Source organism: Ambystoma mexicanum, chromosome 5p (genome assembly GCF_040938575.1).
Source record: "Ambystoma mexicanum isolate Mex_15411 chromosome 5p, UKY_AmexF1_1, whole genome shotgun sequence".
Lineage (NCBI taxonomy): Eukaryota > Metazoa > Chordata > Amphibia > Caudata > Ambystomatidae > Ambystoma > Ambystoma mexicanum.
In genome coordinates this window covers 1,308,806,680-1,308,826,641 of record NC_090930.1, presented here as the reverse complement: position 1 = coordinate 1,308,826,641, position 19,962 = coordinate 1,308,806,680, and the positions used below count along the sequence as shown (strand labels likewise).

The 19,962-nt window shown below is 45.7% G+C and overlaps 1 protein-coding gene across 1 annotated transcript in view; it reads right to left on the bottom strand.

Moving 5' to 3' along the window:
- ADAMTS16 (ADAM metallopeptidase with thrombospondin type 1 motif 16) overlaps window positions 1-19,962 on the bottom strand; it is a 631,464-nt gene that overhangs the window by 386,782 nt on the left and 224,720 nt on the right. The window contains exon 10 of the mRNA XM_069613712.1: window positions 10,573-10,726. Within this exon, the coding sequence (XP_069469813.1) occupies window positions 10,573-10,726 (154 nt within the window). The remainder of the gene's footprint in view (window positions 1-10,572; window positions 10,727-19,962) is intronic.

Sequence of the window (19,962 nt, the reverse complement as noted above, 5' to 3'; positions counted from 1 at the left end):
ATGGTAGAGAGTGGGGTTGGGTGGGTTGTAGAGAGAGTTTGGTAGGTGGTTGGGTGGGGTTAGAGAGAATGCGGGTGAGATGGGCAATGTGGAGAGAGTGGTGGGTGGGTGGGATAGAGATAGTGGGGGTTTAGGTAGAAAAAGTAGGGGAAGGGGTGGGTGGGTGTAGAGAGAGTGGAGTAAGGAGAGAGTTGATTAGAGAGAGTGGCAGTAAACCGGGTGGGGTTAGAGAGAGAGTGGATGTAGGTTGGGTGGTGGTTAGTGGTAGATAGAGTGGGGATATGGTAGAGAGACTGAGGGTAGGGTGGATGGGGTTAGAGAGAGTGGGGGTAGTGTGGGTGGGGTAGAGAGAGTGAGGGCAGGGTGGGTGGGTGGCAGTAGTAGAGTGGGGGTAGGTGGGTTGGGGTAGAAAGTGCGGGTATGGTGGTTGGGGTTAGAGTGAGTGGAGGGTGGGTGGGTGGGGGTTAGAGTGAGTGGAGGGTGGGTGGGTGGGGGTAGAGCAAGTGGAGGAAGGGTGGGTGGGCGGGGGTAGAGCAAGTGGAGGAAGGGTGGGTGGGTGGGGGTAGAGCAAGTGGAGGAAGGGTGGGTGGGTGGGGGTCGAGCAAGTGGAGGAAGGGTGGGTGGGTGGGGGTCGAGCAAGTGGAGGAAGGGTGGGTGGGTGGGGGTCGAGCAAGTGGAGGAAGGGTGGGTGGGTGGGGGCAGAGCAAGTGGAGGAAGGGTGGGTGGGTGGGGGCAGAGCAAGTGGAGGAAGGGTGGGTGGGTGGGGGCAGAGCAAGTGGAGGAAGGGTGGGTGGGTGGGGGCAGAGCAAGTGGAGGAAGGGTGGGTGGGTGGGGGCAGAGCAAGTGGAGGAAGGGTGGGTGGGTGGGGGCAGAGCAAGTGGAGGAAGGGTGGGTGGGTGGGGGCAGAGCAAGTGGAGGAAGGGTGGTGGGTGGGGGCAGAGCAAGTGGAGGAAGGGTGGGTGGGTGGGGGCAGAGCAAGTGGAGGAAGGGTGGGTGGGTGGGGGCAGAGCAAGTGGAGGAAGGGTGGGTGGGTGGGGGCAGAGCAAGTGGAGGAAGGGTGGGTGGGTGGGGGCAGAGCAAGTGGAGGAAGGGTGGGTGGGTGGGGGCAGAGCAAGTGGAGGAAGGGTGGGTGGGTGGGGGCAGAGCAAGTGGAGGAAGGGTGGGTGGGTGGGGGCAGAGGAAGGGTGGGTGGGTGGGGGTAGAGCAAGTGGAGGAAGGGTGGGTGGGTGGGTGGGGTAGAGCAAGTGGAGGAAGGGTGGGTGGGTGGGGGTAGAGCAAGTGGAGGAAGGGTAGGTGGGTGGGGGTAGAGCAAGTGGAGGAAGGGTGGGTGGGTGGGGGTAGAGCAAGTGGAGGAAGGGTGGGTGGGTGGGGGTAGAGCAAGTGGAGGAAGGGTGGGTGGGTGGGGGTAGAGCAAGTGGAGGAAGGGTGGGTGGGGTGGAGAGAGAGTGGAGGTAGGGTGGGTGGTGGTATATAGAATGAGGTTACGGTGGGTCGTGGGGGCAGAGAGAATGGGACCGGGCAGGTGGGTGGGGTAGAGAGAGTGGAGGTAGGGTGGGTGTAAAGAGATGGATATATTGTAGAGAGAGTGGATGTATGGTGGGAGGGTGGGGTAGAGACAGTGGCGCTAGAGTGTGTGGGCTTGGAGTAGAGAGAGTGGAGGTAGGGTGGGTGGTTGGTGGTATAGAGAGCGGTTAGAGCGTGGAGGTAGGGTGGATGGGTGAAGTAGAGAGAGTAGTGGTAGAGTGGGTGACTGGAATAGAGAGAGGGGTGGTGGGTGGTGTTAGAGAGAGTGGGGAGAATGTTGGGATAGAGAGAGTGGCGTTATGGCAGAGAGAGTGGAGGTAGGATTTCTTGAGGTAACAAGAGTGTGGGAATGGTGGGTGGTGGTAGAGAGAGTTAGGGTAGATTGGGTGCAGTAGAGTGAGTGGATTTGGGGTGGGTGGGGGTGGAGAGAGTGGGGTAGGGTATGTGGAGGTAGAGTGAGCAAGGTTAGGGTCGGTGGGTTGGGGTAGAAGGCGTGGGTTTAGGTTAGGTGGGTGAGGTTAGAGAGTGGGGGTAGGATGGGGGTTTGGTGTTAGAGCTGGTGGGGGTATTGGTAGACGTGGTGGGGGTAGGGTGGCTGGTTGGGGATAGAGAGAGTGGGGATTGGGTGTGTGAGGGTAGAGAGGCTGGGGTTAGGATGGATGGGTAGAGAGAGTGGGGTAGGGTTAGTGGTTGGGGGTACAGAGAGTGGTGTTAGAGTCAGTGGGTTTGGGTAGAGAGGGTGGCGGTAGGGTAGATGGGGTAGAGAGAGTGGGGATTGGGTGGGTGGAGTAGAGAGAGGGGAGGTAAGGTGGGAGGGATGGGGTAGAGAGAGCTGGGGTAAGGTGGGTGGGTTGAGGTAGATAGAGTGCAGTAGGGTGGCTGAGTGGGAGCAGGGAGAGTGGGGCAAGGGTAGGTGGGTCGTTTAGCCAGAGTGCGGCTAGGGTGGGTGAGTGGACATAGATAAAGTGGGGTTAGCATAGGTGGGTGGGGGTTGAGTGGGTGAGAGGGGGTAGAGCAGTGGGGACTGCATGGGTGAGGGTAGAGATGGTGGGGACTGGGTGGGTGGGGATAGAGAGCGAGGTGTTTGGATGAGAGGGTGGGGTATTGTGGGTAGTGGTAGGTTAGTGGGTAGTGTTTGAGAGGGTGGTGGGTGATGGTAGTTGGTTGGGGCAAAAAAAACATGAAGGAAAAATCATCCCCGGGAGGACTTTTCAAAAGAGGCCCAAATAGCCCAAACAAAATCCAACCAGCACAGATGATGGGGGTGGAGTGGGTGGGCGTAGAGAAAGTGGGAGTCGGGTGGGTGGGCGTAGAGAGAGTGGGACTGTGAGTGTAGAAAGAGTGGGACGTGGGGTGGGTGGATGTAGAAAGGAAGCCTCAGGAGTACACATCTGCCATCAAAAGTAGCCCAGAAATAGCCCAATTGTCGAGAAAAGTAGTCCAAAATACCCGAAAATGTGATTACTTCGCTGCTGGGAAAGGAAAAGCCTGGCACTGACCTGCTTCTTACAAAGCTGCTGATTGGAGCAAATATTGTTAGGGAACTTCTCATTCAGTGCTGCGGAGGAGTTTGGAATAGGAGATTTTAGTGATTTGTCAGTTTCATGCCATGGCATTGCCCAATGCTATTGCAACCAGATATTTTTAGTACAGAAATCCATTCCCTCCCTCTCTCTTCTGTAACAATGGTTTCGGCAATTTTGTGGTGTAAGCACCACGAAAGTTCGCTAAAACCAATAAATGGTTTATTTGGTAAGTGCTCAGAATCAATATATTGCTTATTTTGCATCGCTTCACTCTTTGCACTTTCTTGTTATGATTGGAATAGTGTCAGTACGTTAAGGTCATAATTAACATATGTCTCTTTCATGTTATTAATTTAATGTGATGTATGCTCGAATACTGTTGATGTAGTTGCTATCCTATGCATGCCTTGCATAACTAAATGATATACCAACATTCAACTGAACAGCGATGACACGTACCACACAGTTAGAACCTAGGTGAAGGTTTTCAATTAGAGTGAAGCTAGATGGCTAGGCTTTGATCTGAAAACAGCTAATAGCCATGCACATATCTAAGTCTTGCGCTTATGAGCAACCTATTTAAGTCAGGGGTTAGTAGGGTTTTCAGTTAGGATTAAGCCTTGGGTTGTTTGGCTGCTTGGAAGAGCTGAGATTTTAAGTCTCTCCGGAATTTCAGGAAGTCCTTTTCTTGTCTTAAATGTGCTGACAGAGGCATCTCCTGAGATTTAGAGACCAAGGGCAATGGGCATGGATGGTTCTTCAGGTATAGAATGTTCTGTTACCCAAACATGATTCTGTTACAGCTAATACTAAAGGTATTTTGTGATTGAGTTGAAAAAGACAGCGTGCCCTACGAAATTGGCACAGAGGAGCCATGTAATTGCCACAAAATAAATTACTTGTGGTAATTTACTTAATGGAAATTACCTCTAAATATTACTTAGAATATTTGTTATGGGGTCCCCCCAAGTCCCCTTGCCCCCTTCACTGCAACCCCCAATCCCATCCCAATACCCTGCCCCCCCACCTTTTACCGATAACCCACAAATACATACATAATTTGAAAGTCATTTTGAAGGAATTTGAAGGAAGAAATGTCCACAAAGTAAATGACCGCAAAGTAATTTCGTCATGGAAACAAAGGGATCCTGATAGAAATGATGGAATACATTTTTTATGACTGTTTGAATGTGGGGGGAAAATAGAGATCCTAGCCCAAGTTGACACAGAGATTGCAAACCTTTGTACTGGAATGGGAGGCAGGCCCATTGGTTCTGGTCAGTAGAAAAGAAGTGCAATAGGATCAACTGGGCCCATGAACAGGATCGACATCTTTGATCCATTTAGGCAGAACCGGTTTTGATGCCTCCGATGTAGGGTTTGAACCAGGCAGTCCATCACTTGGTGACTAGCCTCATACCCCTCTTATAATTTAAGAGGAATCTTGGTATGATCCAAACTAATGGCAAACCTGATGTTGTAGCATTCAAAGGACAGATCCATGTGGGATACCAAATGGGATGTTGGTGATTCAAAAGAACTACGTCCCAGTTTGACCTGGCCTGCTAGGTATGTTGAGTTAGGAAGGATCTAATCATCCAGGAGAAGCCTGTGCTTCAAACCCAGAACCCCCTTGAGGTGATTCAACCCTATTCCGTGATTGATGGCATCACAAATCAGGTAGTATGCGTGCACTCAAAGGTCTCCACCTCAAGCAGTCATCATCTCCTCTCTAAAATATAGTAGGGTGGTTTCTGGTCCACGCTGCAGGTGCAACAACACAGATTGGTAATTGTTAATAATGTGATGCGATACCAAATGGGATGCATTTGGAACGGTTACCACGGTTTCCAAAGCTATGGTGAAGCAGGGGAGAGCAGATACAGGTCTGCAGCTTGATAAATATTCAGGGTTTGCTTTAGGTTTCTTCAGTCGAGGACACATTATTGTATTACAGAACAGGTAATTTAGTGTCTGTTATCATATGTTGTTTTTAATTGTTAATGTGTTATCTTCTCCCTATTTTTGATTGAATTTCTTTTGTCCTTTTATCTTCAGTTCTATTTTTGATCACCAGATATTTTTGGTCCAAAATAAAATGGTCGATTCTTTTGGGCACATTTGTTACCTAAAAATGCACGGAGAGACCCCTGCACCACCCTCAGCTATCCTCCATGCTCCTTTTCTATATGCCAAACCCCAACTCAACAGCTACCTATTTGCAGAATATATTTGCTAAATAAAACGGACAGAATTACTTTGCAGTGGTGAGTAGCTTATTGTCAACATGTTCGTATGCATTTACCTTGCTCCAGTTGTCCTCCATTTTGTGAGCTGCACTCAAGCCCTTCAAGTGAAAGGGCTATCAGAAGAGGAGAGGAAGTAGAAGTGCAGTCTGCAGATCCACTATAGCGGCAAAGGGGCAAGGTAAAAGGATGCATGGGAAAAAGAAAATCAAACCAACAAGTTCATTCACCTACTAATCCTCAACCATCAATAGTGGTAGCACCAGAGGCGTCAGTGCCATTCTTAGTATTCTGTGCTTTAGTAGATGATGTTATCACGGGGCAGCTCTCATGATTACATCCACATAGAATTCAAGGTTCCAAGATTGGCCTCTGGCCTACTGGGAATTGGTATGCGTCGACGCCCAAAGATAAGTAGTTTGATTCTTATTAGTGCCTCCCCTCTCTTTGGAAGAATGCTGGCCCCGGATTTACGCTCCCTTTGGGAACCGGGCCCCAGCCCACAACACTCTCCGGAGCCCATTTAGTGCCTCTGGGGAAAAGAGGTGGGAGGAGGAGGTGGGAGAACCCTGCATGGCCTAAACATAGCAGTGAGACACTCCCCCTGATGCAGTAGACAATGTAACTGGTTTGGGGACTGTTACTAAGGCATTATCATTCCACAAAGGGGGGGGGGGGGCAAATGGCTCCCATTATTCATACTGTATTGTAACTGATTTATACGTGGAAATGATGTGTGTGTACTATGATGGTCTTATGGCCGAATAAATGGAAGTGGCTGACTGATTATTAGTAGAAGGAGTAGCACTAGTACCAAAATACTATTATTACTTGCAGTAGTACCATTACTACCTTTAGCAATAATATTGATTCTACTATAGTGTTTGCAATTATAGTAGCAATACTATTACTACTAGTACTACTACCACCAGTCATAGCAGCTCTATTACCAGTAGCAGTAGTAGTAGTAGTAGTAGTAGAAGCACTGGTTGTACAAATGGCAGCAGTAGTAATGCTACTACAATCACTAGCACTATTACGCCTGTGAGAAGCACTACTAGTAGTAGTATAAACTGTACTAATTGGTTTACTGTACTAGCACTACTACCATTACTGGCAGCACCTTCAAAAGTAGCAGAAGTAGGTCTACTGCTGCTACTACTATTACTGCTACTACTGCAGTGAAGTAATACTACCAGTAGTCATACTCAGAGTACTCACAGTACTACTACTTCTGAAATGACTGTCAGTAGTATTCATAATATATAGCACCACTATTGATGGTAGTAGTAGGAGGAGTAGTAGGAGTAGAAGTGTTACTTCAGAAAATCGTACTGCTACCACTACCATAGGTAGTAGTAGTAGCAAAGGTAATACTACTGGCTATGGTTTTAACTACTATTACTACTACAGGTGGTAGAACTACCACCAGTGTAAAAGGCTACTAATAATACTACATTTAATGGAAGTAGCAGGGTTAACACTACTGCTGATAGTACATTTGCTACTGTTACACTACTAGTAGCAGTTGTAAAGCTATTACTATTAACACCATTACTAAGATTAGTAGTATGAGTAGCAACATTGTTGGTATTACTAACATCATAGCACTGCAACTACTACCAGTAGTTTGGAAGTGCTACTGGTATTGGCATTACTGAGATTCCAATTGGTAGCAGAACTAGTGATACTACTAATGCTACGGGCAATGCTAAAACTAGTGATAGTAGTACTACTAGTATGACTTGTAGTAATATAATTGTTACGAAAATAACCGCTGCTGGTAGCAACTGCACCATTACGGCTACTGGTAATAGTGTTTCATCTGCTTGTAGTAATCATACTACTGTTAGTAGCAGAGCTGTTACTACAACTGATAGTAGCAATACACGTTCTGGTACTACAACCATTGGTGGGCAGGATTGGAAGGTAAGTAGGTTAACTGGCACAAGCAAAAGAAAATGCAACCTATTTCTTTGACCTTTTGTTGCTACAATGAATCTGCAGACTGCACTGCCTCCTCCCCTTGAAGGTCACGTATTCTTTACGAGCTCAAAGGGAGCTCACAAAATGGAGGAGGACACCATAGCAAGGACATTCCATAAAGAATTAGGAAGGTACGGTTGAAGACAACTTTTCTTTTTAGCCAAAAATAGCCAGAAGATTACACCTGGAGAGTTAGAAACATATCCTTCGCCCATTTCTTCTCAAACACCACCCCCCTTGATGGTGCTTGATAAGCAAATTCTTACAGCATTGCCTGTTAAGGATGGCACTGTGACAGGCGAGTGTGCAACAAAATACCACCTCCGTGCTATATTCCTGTCCATCAATTGAATGCGAAACGGAGCTCGGGCGTTTAATGGGGGAAGGGACACTATTCGCGGCTTTCGCCACTTGCTGCCCCCCTACCCCCCCCCCCCCGCCCCCCCCCCGCGACTCGGAGAGCTTTCCAGGAATGTCCTTCAGTGGAGTCTGGGAGCAGTGGGGTGTCAGGGTCAATTTCTTGGGACATTTCTATTTGTTTTTTTGGAAAGTCAAATCAGCCTATCGGGCAACCGAGTTACGATCCGGGTAAACACGCCCCTTTGGAACACTAGAGTCTGTTACTTGATTCCGAGGAAGAAAATACACGTGAGCCTGATTCACAGAAGCATTTTTTAATGCTGCAATCCTATTAAAGCACGCTCTGTGAATCAGGCCCTTAGAGTGAACGATAAACAATACTGATTTAGCACATTCCACAGAATAGATTCTAGGCGCTTGAATAATAGATGCAGTTATAATCCAGGTTAATGGTACTCATTTAATTGACCTCGAAAGGCATTCAAACATAAGACCTGCATGAACATGCGTAACCTCTGAGCTATTTTGCCTGAGCGATTGAGAAGAAGTCACAACAACCACATATGCAGTTTGTACTCACCCTAAAGTTTGCCTTTGATATCTGCCTGCAACAATGTACAATATACCCCCGCATTGTTAGGGCAAGCAAGTAAAAAAAAGCAAGAGGCCTATTTGAAATATGCTGAATTTACTAAGACAATTTAAAATCCGTCTCACTACTGCTGGACACAATGATGCTTTTGTAAAGTTAGTCTGGTTGATAGAATGGCTACTAGTAAAAGTATCTTAGTCTTTATATACTTGGATTTTAGAGCCTGGGAGGATAGCTCAGGTGGTAAGCGCTCTCCTCTGACATGAGAAAAGCCTGCACTTTGCAGGTTCTAATACTGCAGGGCCTCCTCGACCCTTCATCCTTCCGAGTTGATAACCTGAGTGCCATGAAACTGGGTATTTTACTTACATCTAAAATTACAGCGCTTAGAAGGGGGAGGACTCTTGCATGAAATGCTTTATAAACACCTCATTCATTTCGTTTTGAAGGCCCAGGCAAGGCTAGTTTCTTAGATCTTGCTTTTTCCAGATGCACGTGATTGACTGTATGAAAGGCTGCGGAGATTCTGAACTCACCAGAAGGCCCTTGAAAGGCTGTGGAGGTTCTGAACTCACCAGAAGACTCTTGCAAGGCTTTGGCGGTTCTGACCTCACCAGAAGGCTCTTGAAAGGCTGTGGAGATTCTGAACTCACCAGATGGCTCTTGAAAGGCTGTGGAGGTTCTGAACTCACCAGAAGGCTCTTGAAAGGCAGTGGAGGTTCTGAACTCACCACAAGGCTCTTGAAAGGCCGTGGAGGTTCTGAACTCACCACAAGGCTCTTGAAAGGCCGTGGAGTTTCTGAACTCACCACAAGGCTCTTGAAAGGCTGTGGAGGTTCTGAACTCACCACAAGGCCCTTGAAAGGCTGTGGAGGTTCTGAACTCACCACAAGGCTCTTGAAAGGCTGTGGAGGTTCTGAACTCACCACAAGGCTCTTGGGCCACAGTTCAGCACACTGGATTGTGTCTGATCTGGCGCAAAAGACACCAGGGTCAGGAGTGTGAAGCTTGGGTCATGCACAGATTTGAGCTAATCATTGATTTTGAACATGCCACTCATAGACAGAGGTTTGCGCCAAGGCACAGCGTCTCCAACTAGAGGGAAATACGAGAGAAGAGATAAAGGAGTGGTGGCTCGAAAAAGAAAAGAAGTGAACTGGATGGGCGTTCGTGGTCTGCAGATCATTGCTGAGAAAAATCCACAGTAAAACTCTTCCTATGCTAATTGGTCTACTTCTAAACGCCACAACTTAAGGTAAGGTTACCAGATGACTCCATGTCACCAGCGATGCAAAACTCTAGACCTAGGGTTTGCTTTTCACTTTAGTGTTACTTTTGTCCTTTGTTGCCCATTGGAGTGACCCAAGACTACAACTGCTAGAATTCTTTTGATGGAGAAATGAAAACCTGGGCATGGCCTCTCCGATTCCATGGAGCTATCCAGTAACCTTAATTTAAACATTGGTAGAATTTCTATACCTCAGCCTAGAAATGCCAGGATGCAAGCCTAAAGATGGGCACTACTTAATGCTTGCTATCATATTTTCTCCCTCATTTGCTCAATCACCTTTATCTAGTTTGGTAATGTTTCATTCATTGACTGGCATATTCCATTCTTTTATACCAGCACAGTTTGTATAAAGTTCTGTACCTTTCTCATCTTTGCTTAATCTTTTGAATACAGAGGCGCCGAGTACGTGGTGAGATGGGGCCCGGGCAATCCTCACCCCTACACCGCACTCCCCCACCCGCAAACAGCCATTGGTGCTAAAACTTCCTATACCTTCAATGGACCATCGTAAAAATCAGCCCCAGGGAAAATCAAAAGTCAGCTCTCCTGTTTGAATTCCTGTGCCTTCTCACCCTGGGAGCCCATTGTACTAAAACAAAAAAAGGTGGTTTGACTGTGGTGGAGGTGCAGTTCTTAACTCACTCCCAACCCCCAGATAAGGGAGTATATATGTCTTGTAGCAAACAAAACCTAAAGACCATTTTTTATATTCTAAATTGGCACAGGCATGGTTTTAATAGGCACCAATAAGCCTCAACCGTCTGTCATTGTGTTTTCATAGCCAAGACCCATTGGGTTTATAAAAGGCAGTTTCTATGAGAAAGGCTGAGACACTGTGGCCTCCTACTTTGCAACATTTTCACAACTGCAAAGTACTTCCTTCCGATGAAAACATCCCTTCTCGTCCCTTGAAGCCAGCCTCGCGATGGCCCTACGTAAGCATGTCATACCAAAAAGGAAAGAGTGTGCAAGTGCAAAAATTCCACAAATGCAAATCAAATTCAAAAGCAATGGAATGTTTTTTTTTTTTTTTTAAAAACGTCTTGCCTTTTTAAAATCCAGCATGCACAGTTTGGCCTTCTCCCCAAACTGCCATTTGCACTGTGTGTTGGCGTCATACAGCTCTCCTGGCAGGTTTTCAGGAAACTTATATTCTTTCCCAGGCTGAGGGTCATCCACGAGACACACCGCCTGAGCCGTGCTGCAAGAGAGACAAGAGCGGAGCACTGCTAGACATCATTACGTTGGACATGATGGTAATGATAGACACAACAATACAAACAACAGCAACCATGCATAAGCAGCTACCTAGCTCAAGATATGTTGGGCATAATGTGAATGATAGAAACAACAATGACAGTAACAATGCATAGGTAGCTATGTATCCCTACATGGGATTGAAAGAGGCATCCTCTAGTGCAGGGGTCTGCAACCTTTGACTCTCCAGATGTTTAGAACTACAATTCCCATGATATCTGGCTATTGAATATGCTGGTTATGGATGATGAGAATTGTAGTCCAAAACATTCGGAGAGCCAAAGGTTGCAGACCCCTGCTCTATTGGCTCGTTGGCAGCAGAAGCAGCCTTTGGGGGTTTCAGGTGTCTGTCAGCCTGCCACGCTGCCAATTGCATATGCATTGTGTGATGTCCTCCTTGGACCTGTAATTTACAACTCCTTCGTCAGATAATATGACAAAGGGGCAGCAATTATGGAAACTTGGTCATGGTGACGAGTTCACCTTAGGTAATCCTTTCAAGTGCAAAGTTCCAACTCTCCCGGCAAAGTGATAACCAGCTATTTGGTATAGCTTATCTTTTTTTAGGTAAAAACAAAGTATGGTATATAATTCAATTAAATGTGATTTCAGCCTTACGTAATCATTTATCTTAATAATGCAGAATGCTATTTTAAAAAACATACATTAAAAAATAGCTGAAAGCATGATTTGTTGTTCTCTTGCTAGTGTACTAGTTTTCAAATCTATAAAAAGGGGCGCGCCGAGGGAGTGGCCTTTCTACAGTGTGGACGGGGCTTCAAGTCCGGTTTTTCCTTCAAACAAAGGTGGCAATCCTATTGTCGGCTGAGAATTAGTGCCTTCATTGCAGCTGTAAATTAGCTACTGGTGTAATGAAACTGCCTTAACCAGGTGTGCCTCGCTTCACTTCATTTATGGGTTCCTTGCACTGAGGTCCTGTTCAAAGACACATTCCGAGGGTCAACAGTTTGGGCGTGTGCAGAGACATTGCCATGATGTTCCTAGGTCTGCACGCCATTTTACAGCTGTTTGCATCTCATAGCCTGGTCGTTTTGTTATGGCACTGCCTGACAAATGCCCATCCCAGGCCTACACAAAAGCAAAAACTGGTGCATTTGCCAATGCCTGTATTCAATTGAAGTGCCTACAGCCAGGTGATTTCTGGAAACCACAAAGTGTATTGAGCTTAGGGTACGGTATGGGCTTGCCCAAATGATTGAATTTCTGCTTTGCTGAATTACTTTTATTTGCACACACAATTATTTATCAATAGAAAATATAATAATTTAAAGATACCACTTATAAACACTTTCTAAAGAGATGTGTGTCAAATAGTATCTTGTTTAATTTGCATGCACTGTTGGATCAATGATTTCTATTTTTCAATATGTTCTTTTCAGATTTCTCGCGGGGACGGATCTGGTGGCATTTTGCTATTATTCCGGGCAATGCCTGGTCTAGCCACAAGGCAACTAGAGCCAATGAAGGTGGCAATCCATAGGATAGTCCCATTATGCCCCTCCCCCACCTGTGCTCCCAACCCTCCTACCCTCTGCCCACTCCATACTTTTCAGTACATACAGTGGTAGTCACTGTACCACTAGTTTCTTCTTTCCACTTCCACCACTGGCTCCGGGTGCGCTTCGCTGCATCATGTAGTCACTCAGACCACGCACAAGTGGAATAAATTATTCAGTCTCCAAACTAGCAAACAACTCATTTCTCGAAGAACATATCACCCTAACATGTTTTAGTACCTTTTGCTTATCGCTCAACTCTATACCTTGTATCCATGGCCGCCTATCTCCCTTATTTCCACAGATAGTAACAGAAGCTGCTTTTCACAGTTGTTTGCGCTGCCACGTGGAAACCCGAAGCCAGGAGGCCAGCTTCGGAAAGGCCTGAATTGTCGCATAATCCTCACAAGGAGGGATCGGAAAGACGACCTTCTGACAGCGGCTTCCATTTTGCCCCTGGTGAACGATGTCACACTCTTGTGAGACATAACTCCTGTGCAACTTGGTGGCACATATCACATAGCACGGGCACGAAGTTGCTCGCATGCGCACAGTGGTGTAAATGTAAACGGAATGAAAAATAAATGCGCTTTGGAAGTCGTGCCTGGGACGTCCTGGGGGGCCACGACATGCGCTGCAACCGATTGAAAGCGTCCATTGGAGATGGGGCCGAACGGGATATGACGTTGGTTTGGTTGGTCCCAGCTGAACACTAACATAGGAGTAGCAGCCTTTGCTCTCAGGAGCAACAGATGGCAAACGAGCCTGGTGTGGTGGAAGCTAGTAGAAAATGGAACTGAGCAAAAAAGAAAAAAATATTCCCCGTCAAAACATAAACGTTTTTTTTTTAATGTTTTTTTATTTTTTAAAGAAAACCCTGTTCTTCACATAGACTGATTAGGGGCACAATCTAGCTTATTTTATTGGGTCTAAAGTTTGAGCACTTTGAACATGGGACACTCTTTATTAAAACTAGATCTGCAATTTTGCCGTAGGGGGCAGTCAAACCTGCAGTCTTAAGGACTTGGTACATGTGTGTTCAAAATGGATGCAATAACTCCCATTTTGCCAAACCTGTCTTCACTGTCCAACTGTCTTTGTATTTGTTTTCTTTTCTGCACTACCGCTTCTCTGACAGGCACATGTTTTGCGGGACACTAATGTCTTTTAGATGGTAGGTTTGCTATGTGTAAACTTGTATATAATAAAGTAAATATATCAAGTGCATGAAATAAGTAAGAACAAAAAAGTAAGAATTCTGGGCGCTGATACAGTACAGACAATAAACAGAGTACAGTGGTATACATGAAATGCCTAAGTGCAGTACGGTACAGTACTGCATTTAGGCATTTTATTCGAAACCCTTGCCCTGACGCACAAATGCCTCCATGACATGGCCCCACCTTGCCTTGTCCAAAGGATCGCCAAACCTTGCACCACCAGGCCTGCCAGAACAGCATATGCCAACATGATTACTGTTCCAAAAACCAACAAAGCGCGTGCTGGTGGCACCAGCTTCCCCACCATGGCTGCCACCCACTGGAATGCCTTACCACCACACCTTAGGCTAATTGAATCCCATGGTGCCTTTCGTAAGGCCATCAAAACCAAGCTCTTTACGTAAACCTGCAGGCCCCACGTGCACATCCTAAACAATCTGTATGTTTACTGCTAATGTATGTACCAATGTGTTCTGTAACATGTAATTTCAAGAATACTTGATGGGCGGCTTTTTGTAAGCCCTTAAATATGCCTTCTTACGATCCGTTTTAAGCGCCTCAATGCCCTTGGGCTGTAGAGCGCTCTACAAATGTAAATAAATAAAAAATAAAATACAGTCATGAACTAGACAGTGCAATAGTAGGCAATGTCCGGTTGAAGGGTATGCCTGGGTAATGGTGGAGAGGCAATTTACAGGTCCTGCTCAATTTTTACTTCCAAAATGGCGGCTGGAATATATTAATGTTAAGAAAAATGTATTTGGCTTTATTGATGCTTTTAAAAATATTTCCTACACCCGTGAAATTATGTTAAACATTTAATGTATTTTGTATTTAAAGTAAAAAAAGTTAATGTAATATTTACGGTTTGGTCTAAAATGCCTTTCAAAATGTTCATATAGTGATGTGTGGGGTGTTGGTAAGTGTTTTTGATGTAAGCAGCACCTGATCGGCTGTGCAGTGAGTGATGTCAGTATGATGTGTGTGGTTCTCGAGTATGTGTGTGTTTACTCAGGGCAGCCATTTTGTTCCAGACTCCAAAGCAGTGTTGCCATGTCTGCTTATTATAAGCAACTTTGGGCTTGTTTTAGCCCAAAGTAATTTATACCTTTGCCAGGTCGCTTGTTGCGGTTTTTATCCGCTCATCTTCTCTTTTATGCGCTTATAGTTGTGCTCATATACATGAAAGGGAGAACACTCAACTCCTCCAACCCACAATCACTGTCAGTCCCATACACCCTTGTTGAAGCTCCTGCAAGTCCCCATTAGAGGAACAGACTTTGCAAGTTAACAACTTATGCAGCTCCACTCCAGCTTTCATGCACCTTAGATGCTCTATTGTGCAAGGTGGCGCATCAGAACAAGCATGGGCAGCAGCGCTTCCGTTGCTAGTTAAATCTGCCACCACTTAACAGGTGTTCTTGGCTCTGTAGGTGCATCTAAAGTATTACTCCAGGTGCGATACTTTAACTGACAAGTGTCTAAGGGTTGTGCATACTGCTGATTTCAATCAATCACAGCAAAGGGTGTGGGATGGACCGTTTCTCTGAAGTGGTAATCTTCTTCTGCAGAAAGGTTAACTGAAATAATGGCTTATTTAGTCTACCAACTGTTGCTTTGGTGCACACTTTTGGTGGACACAGGAAACTTATTTTCTTTAAAAGTATATAATATTGTACATTAGTCTAATTGCTTCATTTCAAGTCATCCAAGATTGCACGCCCCAAAATGCATTATTGTTAGGGAAGAGCCATTGCCAGATATTTGTGGCCATGGTGATATGGTGTCTAATGCAAATTACAATGGAATCAAAACATTCTTCATCAATGCAATTGCCTCACAAAATTACCCTACGTGTGAAAAGACACTGAGATCATGTCCCTAGAATGATCTGGAAAATTATAGTTTTTAATGATTTGACTTTTCAAAACATTGATCGTCTACAGTGCTTTGCGAATTTAAATACATGTTTGGTATGCATTAAAAACTACCCTCCTTGCCAAAGCTTTGACAAGTAGTCACCATACATTTTTGATAGGTATATATGCACGGCGACAACTGCTCAAATGATGTTTAATCTACACGGTAATGCCCCAGGATACAGTAGGAATTTCGGGAAAAACTTTGATTGCATTATTCCATAAAGTAATCTTTGTTGTTGCAAAGAAATGTCGTATTTGATTAATAAACTGAAACTTACTGTCTCACGTGATGCTAAGATACACCACATGCAAAGTAAACGTTTATCATCAGCGCTGGCTCATTAGGTGTGTGTGTTTCATTTGACATGTCAAATCAAGCATGTGGTACAGAAGTGCATGCCCGGGATTATATCACCATTAATATAATATTGCCAGACAGGAGTATGTGAACGTGCTTACTGAATATTACAACTTTGCATACGTTCGAACATACCACTTTTCTAGTCGCACCTATTTTTCTGTGCATTCTGGGAATTGTAGTCCTGTATTTATGACAGGGGAAAACCAGGACTATAAATCCCAGAATGAGAAGTGAAAACCAGGCTGAAACTATGTATGCCAAATGGAATGGCGCATGCATGATTACGTGCATTAAACTACATTACATTCAGGTCCTCCTTCCTGGTCTCTGTACTTGCGTCATTGAGGTATTTAAAAGAGTTTTATTGGCTGGGGCAATACCCACACGTACCATGATGTCTTGCAGATACACGCACCATTTATTACTTTTCCCCTTCCATCCATGCGTAATGACTGCCACCAAAACTCATATACCCAAAGCTGTGGACACATGTGCAATAATGTTGAGTCAGCAATGTCATAGCGGTGCCTGGCAAATGCCTAATACCTTTAAACAGGCCAAAACTGTTGGCTTTGCCGATGCTTGTCTAAGATATGAGAATAACAGCTTTTATCTCATGCACAACGATTGTGCCTGATTCTACAACTTATTTAGCACAGCTAAACCCCATCCAACCCCACACATGTTATCGCTGATACTTCTGCAGGCCATGGGATACCAGCGGGCGAACAGTGCACATACATGTGCAGAACGGCCCACACACAGGAAAGCGAGAAGTGTGGGAAACTCTGCAGGTGCCCCGGGAAGCGCTCTGATCTTTAACGACCTGAGTGTGATTGCACCTTCCATTACACCGGGAACACATGGCATGTCCTGTTCCAAAACAGACTAATTGCTCTCGCTACACAAATCACAAAGTTCAAAAGACCCTCCCATCAATGCTCCCCCCTCTCCAGCAGCTCCCTGGCTGCAAACGTGCACGCGGCTGGCACAGGGTTGCACTAAACATTTCACTTTCCAGTTCCATCACTTGCTCATGTTTCCTCTGGATTAGGTAATATCTGATTTTGGATGTAAAAAAACGTCAACTGTACATTGCTGTAAAACTGGAAAGAAATGGAGTGGGAGAGAGAGACCTTGTTTTGACACAATAAAAATGACGAAGCAAAATCATTCACTGCCATTAACAAGACAGAAACAAAATGGAGGACTGCACAAGATCCATAAATAGAGCACTCAAGGAAAGGATGCGTCAACCGAGCGGGATGGCTGCTGGGCTCACAATTGCGGCATGGGTCAAAGCGATCTGATTTCAGGTAGGCCCTCGCTTCCCCGCACATCTAGGCCCAGGGCGAAACATTCCAAGACTTGCTAAACCACATCACTTAGGACAGCTGGGGGACCCTTGGGCGCAGCGAACACGACTTGAAGATTACAAGCTACACCGTTTCAGGCAGACTCACGAAAGAGATGGCTCATAGTAATCAGCCATTATTATATATCAATGTCAAAAGTATTTTCTAGAGCGCACAGCGGTCACATTGGAATTGCATAGCGCTGCATCAATGTACACAGCTCAGATATATGACCTACCAGAGTGGGGTGTTTGGATGAATGCTGCATAGGATGCGTTTTGCCTGCATGTGAGGACTAGCAGGTTTTGTGCCTGTGTTTGTATGTATTTAAAGAACAGGGATGTCAATTTTAATCAGAAATGACTTACAATAATACATTCACAGAAGGCAGAGGCATTCCCTGGAATGGTCCCCGTACAATAGCACTAAGACGAGAATGGGCCAGTTTATGAGGGTGTGACCACACAGAGTACAGGCCAGGGACAAAACCAAACCAACACAATGCAATAAATAGGTGACTTAGAAAGGTAAAGTTAACATGTGTGGTTGTCAGTAAGGAGTTAGAGCAGCAGTATTCAAACTGTGGAGCGCGGCACGTTGGGGGGCGCGGCCGCATCCCTGGGGGGCTGTGAGAGTCCAGCATGAAAAGTAAAAAAGAAAAGTAAAAAAAAAAGATTTTTTTTTTGAGATTAGAAGAAATGGGCAGGGGGCGCTCAAATGGTCGGGCTGAAAAGTGGCCCAAAGTTGTAAATGGGTATTCATTCACAGACTGTTTGTGAATGTGCTTTGTGTTAAAATGTAACTACATTGTGATATTTATAGAATATTTATTCAGCAACAATGGTTAAAATGACTAACTGCATAGTGAAGTAACTCATCAAACTGGCCCACATTGGCCAAAAAGGTGGCCAATTTTTACTGACCCACACTAGCATTTTGTATTTTTGGTACATGCATTGCCCTATAGGCCAGCCTGAGCCTGGCGGCTCATCCATAATGGCGAGGGGGCACCCACCCAGTGACCCCCTCACCCATTATGGAGGAGCTAAGGGGCCAGCCCAGTGAAACAATGAGCACTCCCTCTGCTGCTTTTTCCAGCTGAGGGAGTGCTCCTGGGCTGGCTGAACTGTCAAAGGGAAACCCTATTTCCCTTTGACAGTTCATTCCCCAGTCGCACATGCCAGCATTGCATAGGTCATTTGAAATGCTGGCTGGGGCACTGCATAGCTGTATGTGCTATGGGGAGCTCCTGCGCCTCCTGGCACATACGGAAAGAGCAGCCTGGAACAGGGCGTTTCAGCACCCACATGCAGGCCAATGCAGAAGGTATGTTTCTGTTCATTTATTTAATTGAAACATGTGTATGGATGCGTGAATGCTTGTGTTATGTGTGAGTGTATGGTGATGAATGCTCGTCTGAATGAGAGTGATTGCTGTATGAATGTGTGTGTTAGTTTGTTTTGGTCTGTTCATCTGATTTTGGCAAGTGGTGGATAGAGGGGGGAAGGAGGGTTGTACAACAAAGGCATTTTAAAACTGCCTAAATGCCTTTGTTGCACAATCCCCCTACCCAACTGCCAAAATCAGCTCTCCTTCTGAGGTGCTGTGGAGCCCAAGGGACAGGGATGATTTTTTTTACTGGATTTCTATCATAGATGTCCAGTCAAAAATACCACGCTTTCCCCCTTGGCACCCCTACGCCTTGAATACACACATAACCATGTTGATTGTGTTAGGCCTAGTGGGGCCGAGGGTATATTTTTGCTGGACATCTATCATAGATGTCCAGTAAAACATGTCATGCCTGCCCCCTGGACCCCCAGCAGCAATTGCAAACTGTTTGGATATTTACCCATTTTTTTTAAAGAATGCTCTACAATGCAACATTTTAACCCATTATTTTATTTTAAAAAATTAATAGGGGAAACCCCCCGAACCCCACCTTGATTGGTTCAGACTCTGTCACTGCGTTTGGTTGCTATGGGATTTTTGGGGGAAATAGTTATTCCCCTCCACTTAAAAAATTCACCAGCTGCCACTGGCTCTCAGACTATGTTGGGAACGGGACCGGGAAGCACAAGGACTGTGGTGGGAGCAGGATGGGCGCGAACCATGGGATAGTGGCGGGAGCAGGGTGGGGAGAGCCCAGGGTGTGTGATGGTGTGGGGAGAGCCCAGGGACTGGGTAGGAGTGGGATGAGGGAGCCCAGCCACTGTGATGGGAGCAGATGGGGGAGCCCAGGGACTATAATGGGAGTAGGGTGCAGTGACGGTGTGCAATACATACTGTCCATTTGGCATTTTTTGGGGGGCACTGGCCTGCCCAAATTTTGCTCACGGTGGGCCCATGCCAAAAAACTTTGAAGACCACTGGCCTAGTGGATTTACAATGTGAGGCAACTTCTTTGATTGGCATGCTCGCCAGAGTCTCATATACAAAACAATCCAGTGCCCTTGTGTATGAACATCACACATTTTGCAGTTATCTCTATAAAAAAAGTTAACACCAACACAGAGGGGCGGGGAAGGGGGGTCCTGAACAATTTATTGCTTGCTCAGGCGGGCCGTGGCATAAACAGTTTGAAGACCACTGGGTTAGAGCTTAAAAATACAGGGGAATACTGTACACATTTACAAAGTGACAATATTATGCATGCACTTGAGGGAGTGGTGGGGTGAAGTAGGGAGTGTGGGGGAGAAGGAAGAAGGATCTCCCTCTTCACCAATTAAGTGAAGTTTACCACAAGCTTTGAAGAGATCCACGTGCATAGAGAGCCAACCGACATGGTGCCTGTAGGTAGAACTG